The sequence below is a fragment of the Hoplias malabaricus genome, chromosome 10 (assembly GCF_029633855.1).
Source record: "Hoplias malabaricus isolate fHopMal1 chromosome 10, fHopMal1.hap1, whole genome shotgun sequence".
NCBI classification, from domain to species: domain Eukaryota; kingdom Metazoa; phylum Chordata; class Actinopteri; order Characiformes; family Erythrinidae; genus Hoplias; species Hoplias malabaricus.
Window position 1 is genome coordinate 4,589,745 of NC_089809.1, and position 24,900 is coordinate 4,614,644.

The 24,900-nt window shown below is 40.7% G+C and overlaps 2 protein-coding genes across 2 annotated transcripts; one reads left to right on the plus strand and one right to left on the minus strand.

Moving 5' to 3' along the window:
• The first annotated feature begins 503 nt into the window (after nt 1-503).
• Nucleotides 504-13,345, plus strand: rnf115a (ring finger protein 115a). The gene is made up of 9 exons (XM_066682547.1): nt 504-629; nt 2,141-2,199; nt 3,305-3,359; nt 4,484-4,752; nt 7,273-7,341; nt 7,592-7,664; nt 8,088-8,181; nt 9,652-9,767; nt 11,537-13,345. Exons 1-9 carry the CDS (start codon nt 552-554, stop codon nt 11,651-11,653), a joined length of 930 nt encoding a protein of 309 aa, XP_066538644.1. The 5' UTR covers nt 504-551; the 3' UTR covers nt 11,654-13,345.
• Nucleotides 13,346-13,570: 225 nt separating this feature from the next.
• gba1 (glucosylceramidase beta 1) lies at nt 13,571-24,864 on the minus strand. The gene is made up of 11 exons (XM_066682545.1): nt 24,747-24,864; nt 24,322-24,408; nt 22,852-23,046; nt 22,188-22,334; nt 21,908-22,041; nt 21,655-21,827; nt 20,938-21,175; nt 19,337-19,561; nt 16,618-16,781; nt 15,742-15,858; nt 13,571-15,480 (listed from the first exon to the last, which is right to left on the minus strand). The coding sequence occupies exons 2-11, from the start codon at nt 24,383-24,385 to the stop codon at nt 15,375-15,377; spliced, it is 1,563 nt and encodes a 520-aa protein (XP_066538642.1). The 5' UTR covers nt 24,386-24,408; nt 24,747-24,864; the 3' UTR covers nt 13,571-15,374.
• Nucleotides 24,865-24,900: the final 36 nt, after the last annotated feature.

Here is a 24,900-nt window from a genome sequence, read left to right on the forward strand (position 1 = left end):
CTCACACACCACGTACTTTATTATTAATTTAATAATTAACTAATTGATTCTTGTCTATTTCTGTGCGCTATTATTTTTCGGAAATCTGTCATTTGTACCCTCTAAGCAAAAAATGCTGAAATCTGTTTATATATTTCCTATGTTACATTCGTAGAAGGGTCCGTGTCTGCTTTATGAAATATCCATAGCAGAATAAATCGCTGTATATGCCTGTCAAAGTTCACACAACGTTTTTGTGGCTTTGCCTATGTGTACACTAACGTGACATACTTAAGCATGTATCTAATTATCGAAATCTGACAGTCCGAAAGAATCGGTTCGCAAAATGGAATCAAAACTTATAGCACAGACGTACAGCGGCGTCCCTGTCGACATCACCACCTCGGCTCCGCCCCCAGCGGATCACGTCACCGCTCAGGCCTGTGTGTGTGTGTGTGTGTGTGTGTGTGTGTGTGTGTGTGTGTGTGTGTGTGTGTGTGTGTGTGTGTGTGTGTGTGTGTGTGTGTCTCTCTCTCTCTCTCTCTCGCTTGCTCGCTCGCTCTGAGTGTAAGATGGCGGAGGCTGCGGCTGTTCCTCCGCTTCGTTTCTTCTGTCACTGCTGTAAAGGAGAAGTGAGCCCCAAATTACCGGTAGGAGGTTATTTTTAATTTGTTTATTTCGTCCTACACCTTTATTCACATTTTCGGAACCATGACAGTCCGTCTAATCAAGTCTATTCTGTTATTGTCCCTCGACGAAGCTAGCCCAAACTCAGCTTGTTGTTGTTGGGCCGTAACAGGACCAGAAAACACGGGTTTTTGTGTTTTTAAGACGTTAATGAAACAGCATTATTCTCGTAGTTTAAAAACGAAACGTCCTGTTGACCTCGATTTGTGGGTGATTTACAAAAAACTGCTTTTAAAAACACGTTTCGTCTGATCCTTTAGGAATTTCCATTTCCACCTTAAACGGTGCGGCAGTTGCGTTCTGATGACCGCGGGGTCAGTCTATTGCTACTGCACTGTTTAAGGTGGAACAGGAAATTCAGAAAAGCACTAATTCAGCCTCGACTTTTTGTTTTTTATTTCTACCAAAAACTATTTTAGGTCATTTATTCCGGTCATAACTGTATTACTTTTGTAAATGAACTATGTCTTTAGAACAGTTGAAATTAAGCGTACACAATAATAAGAGTTTCTTGTTTTCAGGAGGACTTTCGTGATACATGAACTCACGTTTTGCTTATGCACACATATCAGTGTACACACAAATATCTTTTTAAATAATCTCATGTGGATAAAACCCAGAAGACGGGAGTCAAACTGAAATGGAGCCCGTATACATTAAAATTTCAGGCCTAGTATAGTTATGTCGTAGTTTTTTTTTTCCTTTTATCTTCCAATTGATTTTAGCAAAGAGACTGCTAGCATGTTTCTGTTAGTGACGTTTAGTAAGTATCTATTTTACACCTCACCTTTTGGAGTTAGCCAGTTGAGCTTAGAAGCCGGTTTACAGGGTAATAATCTTTATTATTTGGTGAATTAAAAGCCAGTACAAGCTTTCTCTGAGCAACTGCATCTATAACACAACATTTGACCTCAACATACTTGGAGGAGAACACTAACTGCCCAGTCCTGTTATGGCAGGTAACAGACACCTGCTTTGGCAAGTATCATGACGAGTGAGGGTATGGACATACTACCCACCCAGAAAAAAAAGAGTAAGAGAGGGGGCATTTATGTTTCCTTGGACTGCTAGTTACGGATGGCTGTGGTTCACTGCAGTCTCCTGATGAGAGGACCAACATTAAATGTTCTGCAAATGTTTAACAAATGAGGGCCCTGGCCTTTTTTCTTCTTTTGCCAAAAGGACCAGTAGCCTATATATTTATGTTACACTGAATGTAGTAGGTTAGATTGTCAGTTCCAAAGCCCTGTGTTATCAAGTTAAATTTTCCTAATTTGACTAGGTATCATTTTAATATAAAACTAAACATTTTTCAGCCTTAATGCCAAGTTTATTTTTACAATATCTGGCTGTATGTTGTTTAAAAAGAGGAACTCTGTATCAGCCAACAGCTCACATGATTCAATGTTTTAAAGTAAAGATTATTTTGAGTATAAACTGGAAGTTAAGAGCTGATGGTATGTTTTGTTTTTAGGAATATATCTGTCCCAGATGTGACTCTGGATTCATAGAGGAGGTAACAGAAGACTCCAGGTGAGATATGAGTTTATTCTTGTAACCTTCTTACTTCCTCATTGCCTTTCATTGAAATTAATGGCATGCTGCCACTCCTGCGTGACTACTGCACTTCACAACTGCATTAAGCATTAAAGGGCTCATCCTGATTTTGGCTGATTTTATATAATGTATAAAAGCGCATTTTATGTAAATCACATCGAATAGCCTTTGTGTATGAAATGTGCTATAGAAAATAACTTTATTTTCTTTCCCTCGTAGGTCCACTTATGACATTTGTGTGGTTATTTATTTTCACGTGACTTGAACTGTTTCATTTACTCTACGTTTTACGACAGGTATATGTAAATTACCCAAGGATAGGGCCTAGACATGGACAAAATGGGTCCACTTTGGCTTACGTGTTAGAGAAGTAGGCTTGTAACAGAAGGGTCTCTGGTTTGATCTACTGGACTGGGGTGGGGGGGGGTGTCTGAAATAAAAGGGCTTTCTCCTCCCTCAACCTTCACTACTGAAGTGCCCTTGCTCGGGACGTATATCCTTAATTGCACCCTGGGTGCAGAGGTGGCTGCCCGCTTCTCAGCGTGTATGTATATTCACTGCCCTTATTCGTTAGTGTGTCTATTCGCTGCCACGTATGGGTTAAATGTGAGTTTATATTTAATCGTACTGCTGTTCAATGACAAAAAGCACCCGTAATATTTGCCACATTTTTAAAATAAATATTCTGAATATTTAGGGAACGTGGCTAGTTTTTTGTCTGTTTTTTAAAAACTACAAAAGAACTGAGACACAGTCAAAAGTTGCTTAAATAAATAACATATAAAGTAAAAGTAACCTGACCTGATATTTAACTCAATGAGTCATGTTTAATTATGGTGAGATATTTTTAGTTGTTTATGAGGCATGTATTTAGCTTAATAAAACTAAAAACACGTTAAACAAAATAAACAGGTCAGACTGTCAAATCGCTGATTGAATGATTCAGTTAAGTAAGTTTCTGGCCTTTGAAACATGAATTATTGATTAGTCCAAAAATGATAGAAGTTTACCCAAGTCCCGTTATAAGCCATACGGCCCTTCACAAACTTTGCTGACACTGTGCTTTTTTTGTTGTTTTTAGTCTTCTGGACAGTGGTTCCAGTAGCCTTGATGACACAGCTTCACAGTTTGCAGAGGTATGTTTCCCCACTTCTTTCATAAATGATGTAATACTTGCTCATCAGACAACACATCTTATCAAACTGCCAGTAACACTCCAGTCACTGGACATCTACATTCTTGGAGGAGAACAATAACTACCTATGGCCCAGTTTCCTAAAGCATTTCCTAAACATTTTATTCATGACACTTTATATGTTATGGTACAGAAGAAGGTAAATATAGTTTTATGAGACTGGCCCAAGCTCTTGTATTAGAGCAGAGTGTGGTGTACACGATCTGGGACTTGAACCCTAGTCAATGGTGTGATTCACACCAAGAGAGGATGGGCTCCCTTGGATTCTCGCAGTGGTTAGCTATGGCATCACTAGGAATGAAACTCTTGTTGGTGGGACCAACAGTTAATGTTGAGGCACTTTGAAGTGTTGAATGTTGGTGTCAGAATTGAAAGTTGCTTTAAACGTCTGCTGTTAAGTTTTGAAAAAGTGTGTTGTAGCTCTGGCAGCATGTTTATGGAGCATCTGTTCACATTGAACTTGGATTTTTATTTATTTATTTTTGCCTCCAAATGACACCAAGTATCATAAACTTGCTTTTGGACAACAGGGCAATATGGTTCTTGTCCTTTTATAATTAGAAAATACTTAAAAGGCAACAAATCGTTTATCAATTAGGGGCAACACCTACGATTGTGGGCAACTGCTGTTCTCTCTGGTTTGTTTACACTCAGAAGCTTTTTGCTGCCTGGTTACTGTCGCTGTCGCACAGCTGCAGGGTCCAGGGGTTGTGAGTTCACACCCCTGCCTTGGGTCACTTTGTGAGGAGTTTGGTGTGTTCTCCCTGTGTGTGAGGGGGTTTCCACTCTGTACTCCGGTTTCCTCCCACAGCCCAAACACATACTGGTAGGTGAATAGGCAATGTAAATGTGTCCATAGGTGAGTGATTGGGTGAGTGTGTGAAGGCCTGGTGCTCTGTCCAGTGTATGTTCCTGCCTTGCACCCAATGATTCAGAGTCCACTACTGATCCACGCGACCCTGAACGTGACATGAAGTGATAAAGAAAATGAATGCATGTCTGCCTGGGTGGGAAAAATGACTGATTGCACCTTTTAATTTTTTTTCCTCTTGCTCTCTGTTGTAGCTGTGGCAGCTGTTGTTTGTGGAGCGTCCATTTATGGTGGATCTGGACAGTCCGGAGTCGGAGTCACGCATCCCTGGAGGAACCGGGGGTTTGGGTCTAGGCGGGAGTCCATTTGGAGGGTCTGTACCTGGAGGTCTAGGTGGTGGCCTTGGGGGTCCATTAGGAGTAGGAGAACACTGGGGACCTGGCCGTCCCCCTCGTTTACACCCTCAAAGGAGATACAGGTCCAGAGGGAGCAGCCGGCCGGATCGATCTCCAGCTGTAGAGGGGTGAGGAATGTGTTCATTAAGGTGATAGAAAAATACATTTTCTATGCAGATTATACAAACTGTGTGAGAGAGACAAGAGTTGGGGGGGTGATAATAAAAAGAAAGTAATGCCCTGCGATGGACTCGTGGCCTGTGTAGGGTGTGTTCCTGCCTTCTGGGTAGGCTCTGGACACATCATGACCCGAAAAAGGATGAAATGGTTTCGTAACCAGAAATAAAAGAATATTATTGAATGTGTTGGTGTTGAATAAAAGCATGATCTTGCCTGAGAGATTCAAGGTAAACTCTAAATGAAGAAACTAGTTTAAATTTAGATTTTTTTTCAATACATTTAAACAGAGGACTTAGTTTTTTGGGGGTTTTCTTTTGGGCTTGTGTTTATGATGTCATGACTTATTAATAACTTCTTATTGATCAACTGGTGCAGTCTGTAATCAAATTTGCTCAAATTGGTGGGCTATAAGCGTTTATGTATTTTTGATGTATTAGCGTTGTTGTATGCGGACTAACGAAACTAACAGAAACGTAATTCTGATTGACTACATCTAGGAGGACAGGGTAATAAAGGGGACATATTATGCCCTTTGGGGTTTAAATGACACATTTGTCACATGCTTTCATCAACATACCACAAGGATCAAACCACACAGCATGGTTCTCACCCCTGTCTAAACAGCCCTGTTTACTCGGCGCTTGGTTCTCTTTCTTCTCCGTTCTCGTTTTAGCCATATTTAATCAGTACTCTTATTTCCCTGTGCTCATCCTGTTGTTTTGCTCCATTTAACCTTGTCTTTGCATTCTCACAAACACAGGTCCAGTGCTATGATTGGAGAGGGGGTGGGCAGTTCAGATATTGTGATTTTTGATCAAATGTTTTCAGCCACACAGACTAATTGACTAGCTCATCTTAATTCAGAGTGCAAATATAACTTAAATTTTGTATCTTTTTGTCCTGAACTGTTTAGCATGATTTGTTAACACTATAAAGTTCAATACAAAATTTCAGCCCAAAATAGAAATAGTTTTGCTTATTTTTATTTTTTTTTGCTTTTCCGTTTCTCTGGCATTTTCTTTGCTATACGCCTCCTATTACTGTTCTAGTTCTCTTAATTGTTTGCCCTCTCCCCTTCTCTCTTTCTTCGTGTTGTTTCTCTTTCTGCTGTCTCCTGAAATCTGATTCTGTCTTTTGTTTGTTATGTAACATGCTTCTCTACTATGTTAAATTAAAGAGGAGATTCCCTGAGTGTCACACATGGAAACCCGGTTTACAGTTAGCATTAGCACTATTCAGATTTAAAACTAATCACTCATACCACATGTTGGTGTCATGTGATAGTGGTAATATGTATAGAAATGTGACCAAATGTAGTGTTTGTTTTGAAGAAATGGGTATTAATCAGGTGTTTATACCCCATTTCTACTCCACTATGAAGGATTTACACTAGACGTTGGAGCATTGTTTTGCTGATTTGGTGGCATTCGGCCACATTATTATTGAATATTCCATACACGTTGAATGATTTGTTCTGGATCACACATCATCCCAAATGTGTATGGAGCTCAGTCACTCCAGAGAACACAACACTGCTCCATAGCCCAGTGCTGCAGGCTATGTTCTGCAGTGTTTATACCACTCTGGCAGGCCCTTGGCTTTGTGCTTTTTAGCTTTAGGTCCATGTGCAACTGCTCCAGATAGTCCCTTTTCATTTCAGGTTTTTCAGTAGTGGTAATACAAGCTGTGCATAAGGAATTGAAAATTAGGTGCATCTTTAAATAGCAGAATTTATGGATCAGTACCTTTTTTTTCTCCAAAAAAAGGTAGCTCTAGCAGGTTAAAGTAATTATTATTGCTACACAGATATAAGAAAATATTTCAGTCAGGTTGTTTGGGTGGAACCAGCTGTTGTATGAGAGGAAAGTAGAGCATGAAGGGCAAGAGTGTGTCTGTCATATTTTGAGGTGTATACAGTTTACACAGACTTAGTGGATAGTGTTGGGCCTCATAAATATAGACAACATTCTGAAGGTTGGTTTTAATCACTGCTCAAAGGCTCAGGTTTTTAACATGTCCTTCTGTTGGGTGTTTATGTACGCTGCAAGACCCTGTCATAAACTAAATAAGCAGTCAGTACAAAGACTTGAGTATTTCCACTTTGAAACCAGGTATAGACTCAAACAGGCGAATTTAAACAGCCAGGGTTTCTTGTGTCATAAACCTAAGGAACCAGTCCTGTCAACTTGCAGGTGGGACTTTTGAGCTACAGGGGAGCACTGGAGTGGTAAAGTGGGGACAGTGATTGGAACTAATTGCATCATAGAATGCCGAATGAGCCACTTTTTTGACATTAGTGCACTTCAGAAGAGGTGTGTTTTTAGTGGTTTCATCGACGACCAGAAGGGGATTTTATTGTGTTTAAAGAGTTTTTTCTCAGGCAGCTTTTCCATTTAAGAAAATACAAAAGTGGACATAAGGCAGTGCATTTCTTTAAATCTCCCTCTTACTGTGATTTATGGTTTCAGAATAGTACAACAGTTTCTCGCTGGACTTTTTGCCAATTCGGGAGTTCCAGGGTCACCTCCACTGTCATGGTAAATTTTTAAAATTTCACTTTTAATCAAATTAATGTTATAAAATGCCACCAGTTATTGTTACTGCTGTTGTTTCCACCTCTCCCTCTGTCACTGTCTGCAGGGTGCTTAAACCTATTATAAATTAATGATGTTATTAATGATTCTGTATTACAGTCTAACAGGATGACACTGTATCCCATACATATATGTTGTCTGTGTTAAAATGCACTTTCAGTTGAGACTAACTACGTCTGTCTTTTAATATTAGGACGGGGATGTTGCACTCGAACCCTGGAGACTATGCCTGGGGACAGGGAGGTTTAGATGCAGTCATTACACAGGTAATAATTTTTACTGATAAAACAGAGCACTTTTGACGCCTTAGAATGATTAAGCCATCGTAACTTGGAGTAACACTGTGCAGCCCCCAAATAATCATTGTTAATTGTTAATGTGATAATAGTTGTATAATGTTAACAGTGTTAATTTCTATTAGGATGGGTCCCCCTTGTGAGTCTTCATTCCTCCCAAGGTTCCTTCCTCCAGCCTCGAGGGAGCTTTACCTTCACACCGTCGCCTTCAGCTGGCTCGCCTGGGGCTTTCTGATTCGCATTGTTAACTCTCTTGTATTTTTACTCCTACGTAAGCGCAGAAAACCTTTCCAGTGGAGGGAAGAGCTTGATTTGCTTTAGTAAGACACGATAAAGCCCTTTGATTTAAAGTGTCTCACTCACTCCCTGTTCTCTCTCTGTTCTCTCTCTCAGTTATTGGGTCAGTTTGAGAACACAGGTCCTCCTCCTGCAGAGAAAGAGAAAATCTCCTCCCTCCCCACAGTCATCGTCTCTCAGGAACAGGCCGGTCAGTCTCTTCCCTTTCTTACCTTCTCTTCTGGTAACCCATTGGCACTACTTTCTCCTCCACAAATCTTTTTCTCTTCTGATATAAATGTCTCTGCTGAAACCCCTTCTCCATTTTCTGGTTACAATCAGTTAAAAATGCTAATAAATGAATAAACAAGAATCATCATTGGGGTCCATATTAGACGGTGTGTTTAGCTAAGACACTTATTTAAAAGGGTGTATGTTTGAGTTGAAAGATCTTGTGATATTAAAAAAACACACATGAACATTTTTAAATTGATCTGAAACCTGTAGAAACTGATTGGTCAGGAGATTAGTCAATACATAGTCCACAAAGGTGTGTTTTGGTTAGAGGACCTATTAACATGTTCCAGGCTTCTGTAACACTCTTCTGAAAAAATATACAGTAAAAATGAACAAGGGCAGCACGGTGGCGCAGCAGGTAGTGTCGCAGTGACACTTTGTTGTGGGTTTGAGTCCCGCTCCGTGTGACGGAGTGTCTGTGAGGAGTGTGGTGTGTTCTCCCTGTGTCTGCGTGGGTTTCCTCCGGGTGACTGTCTGTGAGAAGTGTGGTGTGTTCTCCCTGTGTCTGTGTGGGTTTCCTCCGTGTGACTGTCTGTGAGGAGTCTGGTGTGTTCTCCGTGTGTCTGCGTGGGTTTCCTCCGGGTGACTATCTGTGAGGAGTGTGGTGTGTTCTCCCTGTGTCTGCGTGGATTTCCTCCGGGTGACTGTCTGTGAGGAGTGTGGTGTGTTCTCCCTGTGTCTGCGTGGGTTTCCTCTGGGTGACTGTCTGTGAGGAGTGTGGTGTGTTCTCCCTGTGTCCGTGTGGGTTTCCTCCAGGTGACTGTCTGTGAGGAGTGTGGTGTGTTTTCCCTGTGTCTGCGTGGATTTCCTCCGGGTGACTGTCTGTGAGGAGTGTGGTGTGTTTTCCCTGTGTCTGCGTGGGTTTCCTCTGGGTGACTGTCTGTGAGGAGTGTGGTGTGTTCTCCCTGTGTCCGTGTGGGTTTCCTCCGGGTGACTGTCTGTGAGGAGTGTGGTGTGTTCTCCCTGTGCGTGGGTTTCCTCCGTGTGCTCCGGTTTCCACCCACAGTCCAAAAACACACATTGGTAGGTGGATTGGCGACTCAAAAAGTGTCCGTAGGTGTGAGTGTGTGTGTGTTGCCCTCCAGGGTGTATTCCTGCCTTGCGCCCAATGATTCAGGGTGGGCTCTGGACCCACCGTGACCCTGAACTGGATAAGCAGTTACAGATAATGGATGGATGGATGGATAAAATGAACAAATCAAATACATGCAGAGTTGCAAGTTTATTCAATTAAAAACTTGCTTGGTGTCAGCAATAAGGCAATAAAGCCCCACTGCAATGTCCTATGGACTGATGGAAATCTCTCTTCAATACCTTTGGGATGAGCTGCAGTATCTGACTGTGTTGTGTTCCTCTTCGCCTCCCCTTATTGTCTGTGTTTCAGACAGCAGTATGGAGTGTCCAGTGTGTAAGGAGGATTATACGGTGGGAGAGCCGGTCAGACAACTGCCCTGCAACCACTTCTTCCACAGCGACTGCATCGTACCCTGGCTAGAACTGGTGAGACGTGGTGGTTTGTAGACTTGTGCGATAATGTAAATATTCACAAATGATGTTCATCTGCAAATAAACCAACATCATCACAGTGAAAATTAAACATTGGTCACAAAGTGCCATTTCTCAGTATTACATAGCCTTACACTATATGATGAATTCACTTGTGCTGTTGGAATGTGTCTTCAGGGCTGAAAATTGAGAGAATTTTTAAAAACAATTAAAAAAAACAAAAAAACATTTAGTGCTCCCTGAAACCAGTTAACTTTCTTAGCTGGTAAATACATTTAAAGATTTGTTTAAAAGAAAAATAGCATTCCATACCTCCATGTATTCCTACTAGGGCTGTGCCATTATCGTATAGTTTTGCAATAATATCATCTTATTATTAAAAGTCAATATCGTGATATTCATAAATGGGTCATTTAGCCACAGTGAAGTACGGTGGAACGGTGGAGGAATTTGCTCCCAAAAAAGTGGAGTGGCTTGTGGATTGGTTATAAAATATCAGATATTAAATAAACCATGGTACTATGTTAGAAATTAAAGATATAATTCATATTAATATAACACTGATTTTCCTGCAATCGTCTGTTTTTGAAATTAATACAAGTACTTGTTAATGTTTTGTTCGTATCGTCAAGAATATCGTTATCGCAAAATACACTGAAATATCGTGATATTATTTTAGGGTCGAATCGCCCGCCCCAGGTTCTCTCATTTTTACCTATCTTTTTTTCTTTGTGGAGAACACAAGTAAGCACAAAGTAATAAACCCAATAAGGGAACTTTATACTAAAACTAAAAACTTTTTTTGTTGTTTAAAATAAGACAAACATGCTCATTCATTCATTCATTATCTGTAACCCTTATCCAGTTCAGGGTCGCGGTGGGTCCGGAGCCTACCTGGAATCGTTGGACGCAAGGCAGGAATACACCCTGGAGGGGGTGCCAGTCCTTCACAGGGCACCATACACACTCACACACTCACACCTACGGACACTTTTGAGTCGCCAATTCACCTACCAACGTGTGTTTTTTGGACTGTGGGTGGAAACCAGAGCACCCGGAGGAAACCCGTGCGGACACGGGGAGAACAACATGCTAATTCACCACTTTTTAATATTATCACAGTATTGAATAATATTTCTCATCAACATCGCCCAAAAGCTGATGGTTCTTTCAGTTTAACAGAGATGTTTCCCACACTTACGCAGGGTTATCTGTTCAGACAGGGCTACTGTTTTGAGGGAGTGATTATCAGCTTCATCAAACTGCATCATTTAGACTCTGCAGAACATCAATACAACTGCAGTAGGATACATCTCTTAGCAATTGACTCTCATCTCTGGATTCTAGGAAAGCCTATTTCGGTTGGACCACCATTGTCTGCGTAAACTTTAACACAGTGATACGTCTGAAGTTAAAAAGTACATCTCCTTCAAACAGCAAGCGACAGACTTTAAAATGTAAAAAAAAAATAGGTTCACTGTAATCAGTGTGCTAATCTTTGGCAGGACACCGGTTTGACAGAGGCCCAGTGACACATTTAAATACTTTGCGTATTAGCTGCTAATAATACACAATCAGGTTAAGAGTTGGATCACTAGGTAATTATGTATTCATGGCTTCATTTGAGACATAGTACAATTGTCTAGCTCTTAATGAATTAACATAACAGTCCTTAGTGATATGTGCTGCACGCTCACTCATTTTCCATCTGTTCTCTCTCTCTCTCTCTCTCTCTCTCTCTCTCTCTCTCTCTCTCTCTCTAGCATGATACGTGTCCTGTGTGCAGGAAGAGTTTAAACGGTGAAGACAGCAGCAGTCAGCCTCCCTCAGAGCCCTCACTAAATACGGACCCTCGCACACAGGAGAGATGGTCTTTCTAAGAGACACGCACACTCGCTTCGTCCTCCCTCCCTTTCACTCTCTCTCTCCGTCTGACTCCTATCTCACTTGCTTGTGAGGGTATGCCGCTGTTAGGCTTTTCCTGTCTTAACGCTATCCCCACTCTGATATTTTTCATCCTTTTGCTCTCTTTTTTTTATCTTTCTCTGCTCATTTTGTCTTCTCTAATATTTCTCTCTCTTCTGCCTTTCCTTTTTCTTTCATTCCCTTTTTCTAAAATTTCAGTTTTATCTTTCTTTTTCTATCTCCCCCTCTTTTTTTTTCCCCTACCATGTTCTTATGGTTTACTACGACTTGTTTACTGTTTAATTTCCTCACACATACTGCTCCTTTGTGACCTGTCCTATTTTTATTTTATTTTTCTGTCTCCACATTTTACACTGTACTACTTTAATTCTGTTTTCTGTTTGCATTAGGTTTTACCTTTGCCTTCAGAGTTTGATACTGGAGACCCCCCCTCAGTGTCCTCTAACTCCCCCTGCCCCACCCACCCAGATTAAAAACAAATAAAAACAAACCACCACAAGCCACTAGACGAGATACAGAATGTACAGAGCTCCACTTTCTTGTATAAGCTCCATAGATCCAGAACCGTGTTCAATGTGGGGTTACAGTGTCTTTGCAGTTTATAAAAAAATGTGATTTATTCCTCACTCCTCTCGCTAATGTTGTTTTACTCTTCTTCTTTCGCCCAAGCTGTCTTTTTAAAGGAAAACTCCAGCCATCTCTGTCTGCTGTATCTGAAGAGTACGGTCAGTTACCACAGACAATAACTTCAGCACAGTTCTCTGAGCTTAGAATAGAATGGAGAACACGGTGACTCTAAGCTTACTCACAATGGAAGTGAATGGACAGTCGATCAAATGAGCAAAGTACATTAATTGTTTAAAGGTGATTGTAAATTAAGCTGTAAACCTGTGGAAAAGACTTTTAGGACTACTTTTTTTTCTCTCTCTCTCTCTCTCCACTAAGAGCTGCATTTTCAGCCATCTTCCTTTTACACAGATCGATTCACAGATTTTTCAGTTCAACCCCCACCCGTTTCCTTCTGTACAATATAATTTATTTCAATTATTAAAATCAATTTATTTCTGAAATAAATATATTATTACACTGTACTCTTAAGGATTTATGCCCTATAGGCATTGGGTGTCACCAGCTAAGTCACTTGTGCATGCCCTATTTAGTTTGTGTGAGTGAGAGAGAGATTTTTCAGAGGTACTTGGTTGTTTAACGTTAAAAGTCTGTGTTAATACGTTAAAGATACAGCGGCCGAAGATGGGGATAAAGAAAGACTGGAGGATTTCCTTAAAGAGATTGGTGTGGGATCATGAAGTCTTTGTCTGGGTAACTGTTCTCTCTTTCTGCACCTCTTTCTGGTGTATATATCACAAACCCATCTGAGTCCAGTTCGTCCATGTTTTTTGGGGATTTCTTTTTTCCTCCGCCTTTCACACTCATTTGTATCACTTTTTTTGTAAATAAATTTTAGTTTGGAAAAAAAAACTCATGGAAAGAAAAGCAAAAGCATACTGCAATGAAAAACAAAATGATGAATCCCTGAATATTAAAATATATATTATATATATATGATGTGTATGACGATGATGTATTAATAATAAAACTGAATAAAAATCAGTTCCATGTCGATCTTGCTAAGACAGGCTTACTTATGTGGATTTTTAATTTTTTTTTTTTTTTAAACGGATGCGTTGTATTCGTTATAGATGGTGATCTTAGCTTTCCATAGGTTAATACCAATAACTGTAGCATGGGCAGCAGGTCTAGTGCCTCTGCTGGATGGTTGGAGTATGACGTGTACTCCAAAAGTCTTTCCCTGTCCTAATAATGGCACCTGTGTTATTTTCCACTAGAAATCAGTTTTTAAAACATTATTGTTCTGTATCATAAGGAGGTGATGTTACACTTTGTAATGAAGTGGTTGACCGCCTTGATTGGTCAGAGACCACCTGCAGAACCCGCCAAGTTCTCATAGACTTGCTTAGAGAACTTCCCATTCCACCTTAATTGGAGCTGAGATTGTAACGTGGCCCTGGCAAAATGATCCATCTTGCCTTGAATGCTGCACTATTTAAGGTGAATTGGAAAGTTCAGTAGGCGTCAGAAAGTCATTGCTGCCCCATTTAACAGAAGAACAGAAAGTTGGTAAATGCCAGTAACTGTTGCACATCTTTAAAGTGGAAAGAAGCCATTTAAGAAGAAGAGCAACTTCAACAACAAGAAAATAATGAGAAATAAAAATGAGCAATATAAACCCACCCTCCTGCTTCCAGCACGGCGCTCAGTTGTTCAATAACAATAAAAGACTTTAATCAGTATTTATTTTTGGAATCACATTTACTTATATGCATTAAATACAGATTATCAGAATTTTGAAATGAAACCCATAAGAATCAAGTTTCCACAGTGCAAGGCTAGGCTCAAGGCCACATTGAATTATTAAAGTGTTTTCATAAATCTTTACAATTTATGTTGCTTGTTTAAACTATTAATAAATTCAGAGGATGGAATACATCCTGAGTTTTTGATTTACTGTAAATCATTAGCTGTAAATAAATATCTTAAATGACCACAAGAATTTACAACAGGAGCAGTCTGAAAAACAGTGTACAGACAGGCTGTTATTAGAGCTTAGTTACCGTAAATGCACTGGTGAGTGAATGTTAGTATTCATGTACATTCCCAAACAGACTGATTTATATCATTTCAAATAAAAAGTATGCACTCATTTTTAGGACCTTTTTATCCCTAAGTATGAAAAGGGCTGTGCCTGTTATTGTCTATATTCTGCTAATAGAAATTATTCATTCATTCATCCATTCATTATCTGTAACCCTTATCCAGTTCAGGGTCACGGTGGCTCCAGAGCCTACCTGGAATCATTGGGCGCAAGGCGGGAATACACCCTGTAGGGGGCGCCAGTCCTTCACAGGGCAACACACACACACACATTCACTCACACACTCACACCTACGGACACTTTTGAGTCATCAATCCACCTACCAACGTGTGTTTTTGGACTGTGGGAGGAGACCGGAGCACCCGGAGGAAACCCACGCGGACACAAGGAGAACTAATAGTAATTAATGTTATAATTACTAAAATAATGAGGTCTGAATTGAATCTGAAAAAAAAACCATCAAAACCTTGAAATGTGTAATTTGGTGCTGTGTGGATTTAATTTGTACAGAAAAGAAATGGAATTAGTCTTAGCATGGAGGTCATGGTCTGGTTTCCCACCCCACAATTAAAACCCAAGCTTGACTGTACCATCCACAGAAAACGTATCCGTTTAACAGAAACAGCAGTAGTTACAATAAGTAACTGACATATTTTAAGTATGATTTACTTCAGGGGGTTCTCTTGCTTTTCCATTTAAAGGCCAGGAAGGCTCACAGAAAAACAGATCCCAACACAGAAGACCAAGCTGCTTAGTGGCCTGTGGTTAGAGGGCTTCCATGATTATTGTTCATCCCTCAAAATACATTTTATATGCCCTTATTATTATTATTCAGTTGTTTTTAATAACGCAGAGACATTAGTGTCCATGGCTGCGTGTTCAAGAAACCCTGATTTAGATCATCATTGAAATATCAGAAAAACCTATAACACTGAACATGAACATGGATGAAAGCTGACCGTAGCTTAAAGCGGTGTCGTGGTTAAACTGTAATGTGTTAATCAGGACCTATTCCACAGTAGTGTAATGATGGAGTGAGGGGGAGATTTGGAGGGTAAAAAGCCCACTGTCTGATCCCATACTTCAAAAGGCACCTCAACATCAGACCTGCAAGTTAAAAGCACAGTTTATTACAAAGGTTTTTAATAAATTTACAGTTCTTTACCATTTAAAAGGAGTATTTTAACTAATAGTTATGTTTATATTTATTTATTAATATTAAAACAATCATTGTGGTACAAAAAAATATCCATTTTATTTAATAAAAACGTAATTTCCAAAGAAATGTTAACGTGCTTGATCATAAAATATGTAACAGGCAACTGGTTTTAAAACGAATAGTTTAATTCAGTCTCTCTTCTTTCTCACCTGTTCAGAATGATCAACACCGCTGAGCCATCAGGTCGTATAAATGTGGAGCTCTCCAGGGTGGAGCCTTCACTCATGGTCACTCCCACTCTCTGAGAGCCCTCCAACAGAAACTTACTGTGTTTATCAAAACAAAAATAAAGCATACTTAAAGTACATGACTTTCAGTGTAGAGACACACCACATGGCTGTGATTACAGTGTTATATACTGCCTCACTGTAAACTATAAACACAGGTTAAAGATTAGTCTGCATTGGAAGTTTGGTAGTATAGAAAGTTTGTGTTTGAATGCTAGCAAATTCTCTCAGCAATGTTCTAGCATCTAAAAAAGCCTTGCAAAAGTACAGTAGAACCTGTTATCACAGAAATAAAATTAGAATTTGAATGGCTGCCATAAAAGTGCAGCTATACTCACTTTTTAAAACACATCTGAATTTGGATTTGAGAAAAACCAAGACTGTAAACACCAATGCCACTACTGTAATCAATTTATTACTCAATCAAAAGTAGGAATCAAAATCCAAAGTGTCATTTTATATGTAGGAATGTTAGATATCCAAAATAATGAACTGAGATTGCAGAAATAACACATACTTTTAATCATTTTTTCCTACTATTCTTCTTCAAATTATGAAGCAGTCATTATATTGTCACCAAGTCATTATCACAGATTATGTTCTGTAAGTACTATCAAAGTAAGTCTATTTTCAACATGGCCACTCCCATATGGGTGACTAACTCTATGGAGCATAAACTGGTTCATTCATGGACGAATTTCATCTTTCCAGCTGCCCTTGATTGGCAACAATGTAAAAATGACACTGCATCAATGACCTTGAGATCATTTAAACTTTTGAATGGTAGAGAGTTCTGACCTAAAATGGGCCATGCTGTAGAAGGTCGGTTGTTTGTAGAAAACATCTCTTTTGTGATCCACAATGATGGTGCTGTCAACAAAGTTTTTGACCCAGTTTGGGCCACCGTTCAAATCTAGTGCTAAGTTCCAATCGGTCCATCCGGTCACATAGTTGTTCAGATCCTGGAAAAGGAAAGAAATAAAAATATACAGGGGTTGGACAATGAAAGTGAAACACCTGGTTTTAGACCACAATAATATATTAGTATGGTGTAGGGCCTCCTTTTGCTGCCAGTACAGCGTCAATTCGTCTTGGGAATGACATATACAAGTCCTGCACAGTGGTCAGAGGGATTTGAAGCCATTCTTCTTGCAGGATAGTGGCCAGGTCACTACGTGATGCTGGTGGAGGAAAACGTTTCCTGACTCGCTTGTCCAAAACACCCCAAAGTGGCTCAATAATATTTAGATCTGGTGACTGTGCAGGCCATGGGAGATGTTCAACTTCACTTTCATGTTCATCAAACCAATCTTTCACCAGTCTTGCTGTGTGTGTTGGTGCATTGTCATCCGCCTTCAGGATACAACGTTTGAACCATTGGATGCACATGGTCCTCCAGAATGGTTCGGTAGTCCTTGGCAGTGACGCGCCCATCTAGCACAAGTATTGGGCCAAGGGAATGCCATGATACAGCAGCCCAAACCATCACTGATCCACCCCCATGCTTCACTCTGGGCATGCAACGCTTCTCTGGGGCTTCTCCACACCGTAACTCTCCCGGATGTGGGGAAAACAGTAAAGGTGAACTCATCAGAGAACAATACATGTTTCACATTGTCCACAGCCCAAGATTTGAGTGACCAAAGGTTTGGCTGTAGCAGCCCGGCCGTGTACATTGACCCTGTGGAGCTCCCGACGGACAGTTCTGGTGGAAACAAAACAGGAGAGTTGAGATGAACATTTAATTCTGCCATGATTTGGGCAGCCGTGGTTTTATGTTTTTTGGATACAATCCGGGTCAGCACCCGAACATCCCTTTCAGACAGCTTCCTCTTGCGTCCACAGTTAATCCTGTTGGATGTGTTTCGTCCTTCTTGGTGGTGTGCTGACATTACCCTGGATACCATGGCTCTTGATACATCACAAAGACTTGCTGTCTTGGTCACAGATGCGGCAGCAAGACGTGCACCAACAATTTGTCCTCTTTTGAACTCTGGTATCTCACGCATAATGTTGTATGCATTGCAATATTTTGAGCAAAACTGTGCTCTTACCCTCTGCTACTTGAACCTTCACACTCTGCTGTTACTGGTGCAATATACAGTTAATGAAGATTGGTCACCAGGCTGCTCCAATTTAGCCATGAAACCTCCCACACTAAAATGACAGGTGTTTCAGTTTCATTGTCCAACCCCTGTAGGTTAGATGAGAGAGTGTGTTCATACTGCATATGTCTAAACATCTATGGAGAACCCTTATTATTAAAGTTTTTTTACATGCACAATTTATAGTTAAATAAAGTTTGATGCATGATGAAAACATGCATTCAGTCTGGTCCCATACTTTCAAATTGATGTGGAAAATAAGAGCAAATTTAAATTAATTACTGTACGGTATAATGGAACCTGTGAACATAAATGTTATCTTGTACTGAGAGACATAGCGGTGAGAGATAACAGCTGGAGATAACAGAGAAAATATGAGAGAGAGCCTAGTGTTTACAATGCAAGAAGTCGTACAGTCAGCAAAACCAGTTCCTCAAAAGACCATGTGACTACTCTTAACTGACCCAGTTTAGCTGGCTTTGTTTAAAACATCCAGCGTATATATTATCACTCCAGAGAATGCAGTTCTAGTGCTTCACAGCTCAGGGCCGCAGTGCTTTTTACCCTCTGTCAGACACTCATGCACTCATGTGCAGCTGCTCCCTGTTTTTCTATATAGATTAAACTGTGCACTACTAATAATCTGTGTCCATTGTGATTGTACTTTGGGGTGGTTCCCAGACATGGATTAAGCCTAGTCCTGGACTACACACATTTTGAATTGTGACTTTTCATTGAAAGGAGGACATAGTCCAAGTAATCTTAAGTAGGCTTAATCCCAGTCTGGGAAACCACACCCTTAAAGTAACACTATGTAATACTTTTACCTTAAAATCAGAGCTTCAAAATCATTGTGATGCTACACTGAGCTGTAACAGGGAGAATAGAGCCTCTCTCATTGCCACTCTGGGCTCAGCACTGCAGAAACAGGACTATGAATGTTTTGAATGTTATGAAATCACCCCCGACTCCCTCCACCTCCCCATTGATTTCAGTACAGTGCTGTAAATATGAATTACACTAGGGGAAGCCCCAAGATATTAAAAAAACGAATCTTACCTACTGTCTCTTTAAGTAGCTGAATTCACTCATTATCAGGGATGCCTCCAAAGTGTAGACATAAAGATTAATTTTAATTTAACTCGTACCAGCACAACGCCCACTAATATATCACCACCACATCGGTGTCACTACTACTACTGCCCAGAATGATCTACCACCCAAAAAATACCTGCTCTGTGGTGGCCCTCTGGGGTCTTGACCATTGAAGAGCAGGGTGAAATAAGAATAAGAAAGTATGCAGAGAAACAGGTGAACGGTCTGTAACTGTAGAACTACAAAGTGCTCGCCTATGGTCAGTGAAGCTGATAAAATAGACAATGATTGTGTAAAGACTATGTGATATCAGTTACCTCTATGATATCGTGGGCATAGTCCTCGGCTCGTTTCCAGCTGCCCAATTGTACGCCTCGGTCCAGTTTACGCCAACCTGAACACGCCTCTGTGCCGAAAAGGAAGTACTCTGGGTACAGATTGTGAGTGGTTTTCAGGGTAATTCTCGCTGGAACAAAAGGGTCCCAGTACCAATGTACTCCAATACCATGGACATAACGAGCAGCATGGATATCACCCAGAACCTACAGCAGCAAACAGAATCACTTCAGTGAACAACATGAAAATCTATATAATATAATTATAACCATTCACCACATATAATATAAAAAAGCTAAACTTGAACAGAAACTTAAAAACCAACTACACTGTAAATACATTTGGAAAGATCAGCTTACTCTTCCATTAGTATTAGTATCTTACTCCAACATTAGTATAAACTATGTGTTGTTTTGTAAGTACATATCCTGTCAATGATGCAAAATGGTGCTCTTATGAATTATCAAATGCTTGTAATCTAAAGAATTTGAATGTGGGCGGCATGGTGGAGCAGCAGGTAGAGTCACAGTCACTCAGCTCCAGGGACCTGGAGATTGTGGAGGTTGTGGGTTCGATTCCCGCTCCGGGTGACTGTCTGTGAGGAGTTTGGTATGTTCTCCCCGTGTCTGCGTGGGTTTCCTCCGGGTGACTGTCTGTAAGGAGTGTGGTGTGTTCTCCCTGTGTCTGTTTGGGTTTCCTCCGGGTGACTGTCTGTGAGGAGTGTGGTGTGTTCTCCCTGTGTCTGCGAGGGTTTCCTCCAGGTAACTGTCTGTGAGGAGTGTGGTGTGTTCTCCCTGTGTCTGCGTGGGTTTCCTCCGGGTGACTGTCTGTGAGGAGTGTGGTGTGTTCTCCCTGTGTCTGCGTGGGTTTCCTCCAGGTGACTGTCTGTGAAGAGTGTGGTGTGTTCTCCCTGTGTCTGCGTGGGTTTCCTCCGGGTGACTGTCTGTAAGGAGTGTCGTGTGTTCTCCCTGTGTCTGCGTGGGTTTCCTCCGGGTGACTGTCAGTGAAGAGTGTGGTGTGTTCTCCCTGTGTCTGCGTGGGTTTCCTCCGGGTGACTGTTTGTGAGGAGTGTGGTGTGTTCTCCCTGTGTCTGTGCGGGTTTCCTCCGGGTGACTGTCTGTGAGGAGTTTGATGTGTTCTCCCTGTGTCCACGTCGGTTTCCTCCCACAGTCCAAAAACACACATTGGTAGGTGGATTGGCAACTCAAAAAGTGTCCGTAGGTGTGAGTGTGTGTTGCCCTGTGAAGGACTGGTGTCCCCTCCAGGGTGTGTTCCTGCCTTGCGTCCAGTGATTCTGGGTAGACTCCTAAACTGAATAAGCGGTTACAGACAATGAATGAACGAGTGAGTGAATGTGTTAGTGGGAGAGTCGGTTGAAAGCCTGATGCATGAGGTGATTTCCATCTAAAGATATGTTAAATCGTACTCTGTTATTGGAACGATCAAAATCTGAAACTATATGATAATCCCAGTGTTTTATTTTGTGTTATATATTAAATTTTGTGTCAATATATTCTACTATTTATACTCACTCACATCTTTTACCTTCACTGCACTTTGAAATAAAATAAAATAAATATACCACTTTGGCCCAGTGAGGAAGCAGCAGCCTCTGGTCGTCCAGTATGATGAGGCGGATTTTAGCATATGGCGAGGAGTGAAGAGCGGGGCCAAGATCCATCGCTATCCAATCACGTTGCTGCTCTGGGGTGAAGCCTAAGGCTTGGAAGCTGTAATTGGTCATTTCTCCCGCAGTGGGCTCGTTGCCTGAGGTCAGCGCCCAAAATGAAATGTTGTGTTTCTCATATTCCTCCAGGAACCTTAAGAAATGGGCATGCACCCAAAATTTTAGAAAAGGAAAATAGAACATCATAAATTTGTATAGTTTTTGTTCTTAAAACCGAATAAACAGGAATAGCAGGTTGCAATAATTACTTAATAGTTGTCAAAAACAGTAACAATGAAAAAGTCATTAGTAATAAGTTTACAAAAAAATAAAAGTGCCCTATAATGCTCTATAAATTTCATATGATCCACATGGTCATTCTGACAAATCGCAATATGCTTCAGGAAGTGTAGGGGGCAGTATGATTTCTGTAATGTACTGAGATTGTATTGAACTGAGAAGAAACCTCTAAAAATGTAATGGTTAATTAAAAACACAACGAATCAAACAGTCAATAAATTAATCAACTATAGAACACACATCGGTAATCAAACGCAAGATGCCACTAAGATCTCTGAATAAAGTTTAAAATGCTGTAATTTGTTGAATGTAAGTAACGTCTGTCATCTGCACCTGATATAATACTGAGCCCATGTCTTGTACTCCTTGCCGCCTGGCTTGCCTCTGAGGGAGCCCTTCCCCGTAAGTTCCCCATTTGTTTTTAACCAAGAAGGGGAGCTCCAGGCGGAGGCGAACAGTGACAGAGGGCGAGTGGATAGGGCTTGCATCTGCTGCAGCAAGGGAATCTGTGGGAGAAAAAAATAGGCAAATGAACCCTTATCTGCTGTGTGGAAAACACGATAATATGAATGAATAAAAGTGTCACCTTCATGTGCGTATCTTCCTGTGTCAGACTGAAGTTGAGCAGGTTGTAATCTCCAGGTGAGTCAGCGTATGTATATAAACGAGTTGAAAAATCACAGCTGGCCACTGGCACCCTGACCACGTTATACTCTATACCTACAAACACAGACATTGTTTAATGTAGATCTTTTCAAAATATAATTTAAACAGCAGTGCTCTCTTGGTTGTTTTGTCACAGTTTCAACAGCACACTGTGTCATTTAAATATTGTGTATCAAAGTTATATTGTGTCTTTGTCTTACCTTCAGGGGAAAAATACTGGCGGAGGAGTTGCTCCTGAGCTCCAGAGGAAAGGGAGAGGATATTGATGGCAGCTGAATCAGTCAAAGCTCCTCCAAATCCTTTAACGTACTGGTATTTCTGCTCAGGAACCAACGTTATCCTCACAACTTAGAGAGAGACAGTTTGGTTTAAGGCAGAGAGAGACTTCTACAATCTGTAGAAAATAGATATACTATGAGGTGTCTAAAGACTGCAATTTAGCGGCACTGATTTTGCTACTTTATCATCTATAACATTAAAACTATTAAAACGATATAAAATATATTAAAATGATATTCAATTATTATATATTTTATTACCAATTCTGTTACATCAGCTTCACACACTTGATGAGAAGCAAGACACTCACATTCACACTCTCAAAAGAGAGAAAACTACCAGGGCTGAATGGCTGTTGTTTCACTGTGGATCAGACCTGTAATTCTTTGCCAACCAGGTCACGGCTTAAGCTCTTATGTGTAATAATACTTTTTAAAAATATGTCCCTAATGGTGTTCTGCATCTTTTTAGACATTTCCAACATCCGAAAAATGTACATATCAAATAAACTCATGTATTTATTAATCATGGTTCTGCTTCTTTTTTGGAGTATTGTCCACCTTTATCCAGGATGTGAAAACTCACCTGTACCTGTGCTGTTCTTCTGAACCTGACCCTGTGCCCTATGAAGCCTGCTGCCCTCCTCAGTGGTTAGAAATGAAATGAAGTGACCCACAGGAGGTAAAGTGACCAGACCAATGGAGTCGCAGTGTGTGGAGTTACACTCACACACTACTGAGTTCTGAGTAAACATCCTCGCCTCACAAGTTTCACTTCCACCTGCACACAAACAGAGAACTGAATACAGTAATTCTGCAACAGAAAGATATATATACATACCTCTGAAGTTGTACTGTCATACCCATATAAAGAAGTCCAGGTCTAAGCTCTTTCTCTATATGAGAAAATCAAACACCACTAACTTCCATCACATTGTGTAGCAGTCTAAAATATTCCAAACCTGACATAATATTCTCTGTGTATCTTCTCACCCCATTGCCCCTGGATCTTCCGAAATATGAATAAAGCCACACTTGGCCATGCAAAGAGAATAAAAAAAACATATCACCCAGAGGAAACCCACACGGACACAGAGAGAACACACCACACTCCTCACAGACAGTTACCCGGAGGAAACCCACGCAGACACAGGGAGAACACACCACACTCCTCACAGACAGTCATCCGGAGGAAATCCACGCGGACACAGGGACAACACACCAAACTCCTCACAGACAGTCACCCGGAGGAAACCCACACAGACACAGAGAGAACACACCACACTCCTCACAGACAGTCACCCGGAGGAAACCCACGCAGACACAGGGAGAACACACCACACTCCTCACAGACAGTCATCCGGAGGAAATCCACGCGGACACAGGGACAACACACCAAACTCCTCACAGACAGTCACCCGGAGGAAACCCACACAGACACAGAGAGAACACACCACACTCCTCACAGACAGTCACCCGGAGGAAACCCACGCAGACACAGGGAGAACACACCACACTCCTCACAGACAATCACCCGGAGCAGGAATCGAACATTATTTGTCCATATCATAATTAAAATTCTATTAAAAATGTACTACTCGTGTGTGGCCCCAATGACTTCACGTAAGGCTTAACCACAACCTCGTCAACATGAAGCAGTTAGAGATTAAAGAATTCAGCCTCAATAAACGGCACGTTGTTTGTCACTTTGCACCCAATGAATCTCCAGGCCCACTATGACCCTGAGCAGGACAAAGCAGTTACAGAAGATTAATTAATAAATGAACACATTTGCCTTGCATTATAATTTTCCCTATTTTACATTTTATATTTAAAAAATCACCAACAGCTAAAGTGCACCCTTTGCTCATAAAAGTCATCATAATTCAGAGAGGTTAGAAAGAATGTAGTTTACCACAGAGCGGAATTGCTGTGATTTCCTCTGTTTTACTTTCGACATAGAGACAAAAAGAATTAGACCTGGACTTCTCCATAAAGGCACAGAACCACAGAACAATATAGTAATGTATAGCATCATTCAGATAGATTTACCTACCTCTAGAGTTTTGAATCAGCCCGGTTAGGAGTATGCACACAACAACAGCTGGTAAGTACCTCATTTTAACTGTCAATTTATTTCCACCTGATAGAATAAAGATCAACAGTTAAACTAAAACAGAATTACTGCTGCAAAAAATGATTTCATACAACTTCCAGCAGCTACCAGTATTGTAAATATTGTAAATGTTAAAAAGGGAAAACAACCCAGGAACTGAAATTAAAACTAAAAGAGGAACGGAGGATTACGTGTTAACAAAAGACGTTTTAAAAGCACAAACATAAAAAACAGAATTTTTTATTGGGATTCTCTGTTCCACCTTAAATAGTGCTGCAATTACAGTGCCATTTAAGGTGGAACGAAGAATTACAGTGAGCCATTTTCTTTCACATTCCACGGCGAAAATAAACATAGCTTCTTACCCCGTCTGTCTGAACTACATGCTCTCCACTTCTTTGTTCATTTTATTAGAAATCAGTTCCGTTTTATTTAACATTTCCTCATGTCATTGCAGGTACTTCTCTCTTCCTACTTCGGCACTGTCAGCAGTAACATGACTGCTGACGTCACCCAGGC